At 31.7% G+C, this 7,246-nt stretch overlaps 1 protein-coding gene across 1 annotated transcript; it reads left to right on the plus strand.

The window, feature by feature from the left end:
- The first annotated feature begins 1,401 nt into the window (after positions 1–1,401).
- Positions 1,402–2,612, plus strand: LOC132040727 (NDR1/HIN1-like protein 13). Its single transcript, XM_059431394.1, has one exon. It carries the CDS (start codon positions 1,442–1,444, stop codon positions 2,273–2,275), a length of 834 nt encoding a protein of 277 aa, XP_059287377.1. The 5' UTR covers positions 1,402–1,441; the 3' UTR covers positions 2,276–2,612.
- The last annotated feature ends 4,634 nt before the right edge of the window (positions 2,613–7,246 follow it).

Genomic DNA, 7,246 nt, shown 5'->3' on the forward strand with positions numbered 1-7,246 from the left:
GGTTAAGGTTTGTTCGAATACTCATGAGATCAATCCTATGGAGATAACGAACACCGTTTTTGAGGAGCCTATATTAGAGTATCAAAATCAAGATATCGACTACGTCGTCCCACAAGAACAGATGGAGACAGGTTGTTATTACTGGTTACCTAGTAACATTCCTAATAATCCATCATCTGATCAAGATCAGTATAACTATCAGTTGCCGGATGAACAAGAACAATTTGAACGTGCCAAGGCTAGTGTTCCATCGGTTGAAGAGTCATTATCGGAGTTGAACAATCTTTTGTATGGAAACAATGAGTACAACAGCCTACTACACAATTTGGTCCCAACACAACCAAATGTTGAATTTTCTGAACAAAGGGTACTTCAAGGAATCAACATGATGATGAGTACTGCTAATGAAGATAATTTTAATACTTCATCAATTATATGTTCTGAGATGCAAGTGAACTCAGCTCTGTTTTTTAGTAATGAAGAGTGCTGGCCTATGGAGGAGATATGGGATTCTATGCAAATGAACACAACGGACTTGCATCCCATATCTGAGCAGCTAGCAAATTATTAATTTTGAGCCATTTTGAATCTTAACAATATGTACTAATATTTCATTCTTGAATTAGATTCAAATTGACAGTTTCCTATAAGGTTCTAGCTAGAATTCTAGTTAAGCTAGTAGGGAAACCTTTTTCACATGTATGGTTCATTTATATGGATGGAGTTCTCTCATGATCTTATAAAGTACTCACATTGTAGAGATTTTTTTCGCTTCTCAGAATTTTAATTAATAAGTATATTAGGTTGATTAGTTACTTTTTTATATCAAGTATAAGTTAAGGTTTATTAATTATAGAGATTTGCTTGTAATTGCCTAATCAATGACCTTATTGTGTAAATATTGTTTAGACCGTTAAAGCGCAAAATTAAAGTACTCTTTGTTTTCCTTTTTTTAATTTAATTTTCTCATTTTAGATTTTCATTGCTTTCATACCAATAAAAGAATTTGAAATTTAAGTTATATATACAGTTGCTGGTGTATGAAATTTTTACATCATCGAGTTACATGTAGCTGTTAAAACAAGTTACCAATCGCATTCTAAAGATTACAAATCTCATATATATATTTTTTAAAACTTTCCTATAGCTAATTTAGTAATCTGATAGTGTAAAAAATTCTCTTTACATTGATGGGTATATATAACTATAACACATTTATATTGCTTGACTACCAATTAAATTTAGTACAAGAAACAAGTATTAATTGTTACAAACTGATTGGGAAGACACATGTTAAATTTTCCACCCTCAAAGCTCAACATCCCATTTTTTTCCCCATGCAAATGCAACCACCTATTCCCATGCAAACTCAGCCATCACCTTTTGTCCATCATTAAACTTACCACCTTAGGCCTCCATCTTCACCGCTCTCCATATTTCCATGGAGGAGCGGTCCCAAACTCCAAAACATGGCGATGATGAATTTCCCCAAAACCAAACAACGACTAACGACGATATTAGCCACCATGACCCTTTACCTCTATCAGTTTGTAATACTCAATTACCGCCTTTTGCCTCGGGAACTTACGTTGTTCAAGTCCCAAAAGATCAAATCTATCGTGTTCCACCACCCGAAAATGCCCTCATTGTCGAGAACCACTGGAATCAAAACCAACAAGGGCGAAGTTCTCGTTCTTGTTGTTGCTCTCGTCGCTGTATATGTGTAGTTGTAGCGTTAGTTGTTGTTGGAATTATCATTGGTTTGGTAATAGGTCTTAACAAATTATTTACCAAGCATGATGATCCACAATTTAGCGTGAAACAAATCTTAGTCAAGAAATTACAAAAAAATCAACTTGATAAACGTCCTCAATATGAGTACGACGTTACAATTGAAACCAAGAATCCGAATCAGAGGTCAAGAATTACATACAATTATAAAGGGGACGGTGATATTTCTTTGTATTTCAAGCAGAAAAAAATTGGTCATGGGAATTTTCCTGATTTAGATCAAGAACCTAAGAGTTCGAATAATTTTGAGGTTATTCTTGGTAACGAGAATGTTGATAAATTGCCTGAAGAAGTTGAAAGGAGCATGAATAGCACGAATTTTGAACAACGTTTGTCTTTGTCTCTCTCCATTGATGTGCCTGTCAAATTTAAAGTTTGGGGGATAAGCTCAAAGATTAAAAATATTGGGGTGTCTTGTAGTTTTAGTGTGACTACATTGACGAAAAATAGTCATGTAAGCAATCAGAAATGTCTTAGCAAGTGATAGATAGATAGCTAGCATTATGGTAAATTCTTGAGTTAATTAGCTTGTTGCAGGAGGAATTCTTGTTTTCTCAATTCAACAGAATTTCCTCCTCTCTTTTTTCCCCCACTCTTTGTATTAGCTTGTAACTTGATTGTAAGTTTTGATTTTCTTTTCCTAGCTTTGTATAGCCTAGTAAATTCAGAAAATGAACAAGTTTACTGTTATAGGAGTACTAATATTTTTGTAAAGGACTCTCGGTGCAGTCGTTGATCTGAATCTTGTATATGGGTTAACTGCATTCGTAGCGAGTTTTCACCTTATCATTTAAGCTATATTTAGTGTATACAATTTCCAATTTTCATAGCATTTATCTGAACATTCAGGCTATTGCCTCAAAAAATTTGTGTTGTAGCTGCAATGGTAGAAAATTTTTGCCACAAAAAATATACTTATAGAGTTATAGCAAGTGATATTAGTCTTTTGCCACGAAGAAAAAAATTTGTAGCTATCTTCATATTGTAGCCACAAGTTGTTATATTGTAGCAAAAGCTTAAACGTGTTTGCCACGCAAACTCAAATTTTATGGCTATTTCTATAGCTTAGTCTCGTGGCAGTAGTACTCGCATTAGTTACGAATTAAAAAAATCATAGCTGTGAATTAAAGTAGTTGCCACAAATAATTTCACATTGTAGCTAAGAATCTGTGCATTTAGCCATGAAAGAAATAGCATTATAGCTAAAAAGAGTCTTCATTTGCTACGAAAGGTGAAAATTTATAGCCATGTTCTTAATACATGGCAATTATTGGAGTATATGTCCAGCTACGAATTCAAAAACTCATAGCTATAATTCCATGTTTTTTGGTCACGAGGGTTAAGCTTGTAGCAAAAGAGCTTTTTAATTTGCTATGGAAATAAAAATGTGTATTCATGTTCTAATTTGTGTGGCAGTTATATGTGTGTTTAGCTACAAATTCTGTTTTAAGTGATTAGTCTTTTAGGGTTTTAGACTCTTTAATAGGAAAAGAAGCTATGATTTAAGGATAGAATATTTAGAGGGAAATAATTTGGAGGGAACTTTTTTTGTTTTTATTTTTGTTTTCAAATTTCAGCACAACTCTTTCTTTTTAATTTAGTAAATTAGAGGAAACTTATTTTGAATTCATCACGTTTCCCTCCTAATAGTCTGAACAATATAAAAAACGTTAGCTAAGAATTTTCATTATGAGAATACATTGCAATTTGATATAAAGTAATTAGATTCACCCAGTTTAGTTGATAACTTATTAATTATTGGACATTGTTTGAAGTTAATACTTATTTGATACAAATTGTGGTGTTGATTCACTTCTATATTAGCTATATTAAATTATTAATCTTAAGACAACTAATTATAATTAAATTATAATAATCATTAAGTAATTGAATTAGTAGTAGTGCATCATAAAGGTATTGTCCCGATAGATCAAGTCCAAGTCAAATAACAATTCTCGAAGCACTAGATCTCGCTGAAGCTGAAGCTGGAGTTGGAGTTAGACATTTAGACACAATTATCTATTTATTTAAATAATATTTAAGCTTATAGTTACAAGTAAAATCTCGTATAATCAAGTCAAATCAAACTACATGTGAACATCTAATTTTTAAATTAGATCGATAAAGGTATTGTTTCAATAGTAGAGGTCCCAGTCAAATGACAATTCTTGAAAGCATTTGTACGTTGAGGATGAAACTTGAGCGAGCCTTAATGAAGTTTTGTTTAAATCAAACGTAAATTGTCATTAAATTTAATTAGATATGATTTAACTATTTAAATTATATTTAGAACTTACAATTAATACCATGTTAAATTGAATTAAATAGAACGATCAACACCTAATTAAACTAGATCGATAAAAGTATTGTCTCGATTGAACATGTCTGGCTCAAATAATAATTCTCGAAACACTTGATCAAGATGAATTACCTGAGTGAGACTTGGTGACAATTTGTACTTTAAATTCGATATAATTACTTAATCAAAGGTAATTAGATATAATCACCACTTATTAAATTCGATTTGGAACTTAAAAGTATGCCTGTAAAATTTGAATCGCATCGAACGATAAACATCTCTAATTACACTAAAATGTATTATATCGATAGAATAAGTTCAAGTCAAATAACAATTCTTGAAGTGCCTGTATGAAGCTTGAGTTGGGCTTAATGTTACCTATTTATATTAATTATATGTAAAACTTACAATTACAAGTAAGATCGTGTAAAGTTAAACTGAATGGAACTATATGAACATCTAATAACATTATATCGATAATCTAACTGTTTATTTAAATTATATTTAAAGATTACATGTAAAATTGAATTAAATAGAACGATCAACAACTAATTGCACAAAATCGATAAAGGTACATTGTCCAGGTTGAACGAGTCGGAGTAAAATAAGAATTCTCGAAGCACTTGATGAAGATGAACTTGAGCAAGACTTAGGGTGTGTTTGGTATGACGTAAAATGTTTTTCTATTTTCTCTTATTTGGTTGCACTTAGTATTAGCAAAATATTTTCCTCAAAATAGGAGAAAACGTTTCCATAAAAATTTGAGAAAATAATTTTCGAATTAATAAAAATACACAAACGCATTCCCCCCCTCTCCCCTACCCCAACTCCACCCCAACACCCATAAACCCTAACCACCATCCCCTCCCCCCCCAACCCAACCCACCATCCTTTTTAAAATAAAATTTTTAAAAGTTCTTTTACACCACCCACCCCCGGCGCGTACCCCCCCTCCCTCCCACAAAATTTTCTATTTTATTTATTTTTAGAAAAAAGAAATTACTTTTATTTACCCCCCCCCCCAAAGTTTTTTTTTTTTACACCCCACGGCGTGACCCCCCCCCCCCCCCCCCCCCTCTCTTCCCCCCCACAAAATTTTTATTTTATTTATTTTATAAAAAAGAGCTATTGCTACAACAAATTTCAATTTGTGTTAAAAAATACTAATTATTACCTATGAAATTTTATCACAACAATAAATATGTGGCTACATGATTTCATCATGACAAGTACCTATATCTATTAAGCCAACTATTACCACAACTTTTTAGTACTCGAAGTAAAAATATTTATTTAGCTGTAATATTTTATTTTAAGTAATTTTTTATGGCCAAAAGTTAATATTGCTATAATAAGTCTCAACACGTGGCAAAAATTAATAATTAGCTACGAAATTTTATTATAGCAAAAATTCTATAGCTATATCATGTAACTATTGCCACAATCTTTTATAACTTGAAGCAAATATATTTATTTAGTTACAACATTTTGTTTGAAATAATTTATTGTGGCTAAAAGGTTACTATTACTACAGCAAGTTTCAACCCATGGCAAAAACTCATTATTAGCTACAATTTTTTATTTTTTTTTTAGCAAAACATTCGTGGCTATATCATTTAACTGTTGCCATAAATTTTTATAACTTGAAGCAAAAATATTTATTTACCTACAATATTTTGCTTCAAATAACTTATTGTGGGTAAAAGGTTACTATTACTACAGTACCTTTTATCGTGTGGCAAAAACTTATGATCAGCTATAAAAGTTTATCGTAGCAATAAAGTTGTAGTTGTTTAGGTATATATTGCCACGATTGTTAGCAATTATAGAAAAAAAGAGAAATTAGCTTTGTCAATTTAATTTTCGTGGCTAAGAAATTTTACGAATTTGCAGGTAGCTGCGGAATTTAAATTTTTGTGGCTATTACTAGGCAATAGCTACGCTTTTTAAATTCATAGCTTACATTTCGTAGCTATAGATACAATGTGTTTTAGTGTCTCCTATATAAGTTGTGTCATTGGTGAACATAATACACACAGAAAAATCATCTCTCTTTTTTTTTTTTTTTTTTTTTTTTAAAGTTCTTCTTTTCCTTCCAATTTCTAGGCAATTCAATTTTTGCAAACTCCAAACTTTCAGCCACTAGTGCAAGTATTTGGAAGTACTGTGGAACTTTAGGGAGTGATCAAGCTAAACGATTTGCACCTTAGTCGGTCCGAAATCACTTTCAAGGTAGTGACTTGCCACGACGCAGCGCAGTGATTTGATAAGTTGTTGTCTTGGCTTACTTGTTTTTCATCAATATTGTTCTGATTTTAACTAACATCTATAGTTGATTTAAAGGAGCAAAACTTGCAAAAATTAGGAATTCCGCTATGCCTTAAATGAGGGTCCTGAAATCGGCTATCAGTGCACTTACCCCCATCTTTTGTTGCTAAGTTCAGTTAGTATCCGAGCCTACAATTAGATTTGCACTGAAAATAGACTTAGCTCTCATTTGGCCATAGATTTTGAGAGCATATTTCGATGATTTTTTTCAAATCTTTGTTTAATTTGGCCATAAAATTTTGACAGATTCTGAAAATAAATCTTCAAATTTCAAATTCTGGTTGAAACCTGTTTTTGGTCCAAGATCTATGTTTTGGCCTTTTAAAAACTACCTCAAAGTTTTGTATTTTATAAAAAAAAAAAAGTCTCATCTATTTATGATCCAACTAATTCTATCTACCATGTTCCTCCATTAAAGCCGTATCTACCATGTTTCCACAATTAAAACAGTTTCTTTTATAAAGTGAACAAGCTAAGTTGTGCCAAACAGTCTCTGTCAATTGTAGAAATCCGTTGCAAAGGTAAAAATGGATCTTTGTATTATAATTTGAATTGTAGTAACTAGTAAGTGTGTTATTAGCAGTTGTTATTAAAATATCATGTTCTGCATAATTTGGATTAGCAAATATGTATGTTTTGTATGGTCGGATATTCCTGATAGTTTTTAGAACCTATGAGTATAAGTAATATTTCATGTTTTCCAAAACAAGAAGTGAAATATGATTTGAAAAACTATGGCCAAACACAGTTTCAAAACTTGAAAAGCTTCATCCAAATTAAGTTTTTCAAACTTTTTTTGGGAATTTATGGCCAAACGCTGGCTTAATA

The sequence above is a fragment of the Lycium ferocissimum genome, chromosome 12, assembly GCF_029784015.1.
Source record: "Lycium ferocissimum isolate CSIRO_LF1 chromosome 12, AGI_CSIRO_Lferr_CH_V1, whole genome shotgun sequence".
NCBI classification, from domain to species: Eukaryota; Viridiplantae; Streptophyta; class Magnoliopsida; order Solanales; family Solanaceae; genus Lycium; species Lycium ferocissimum.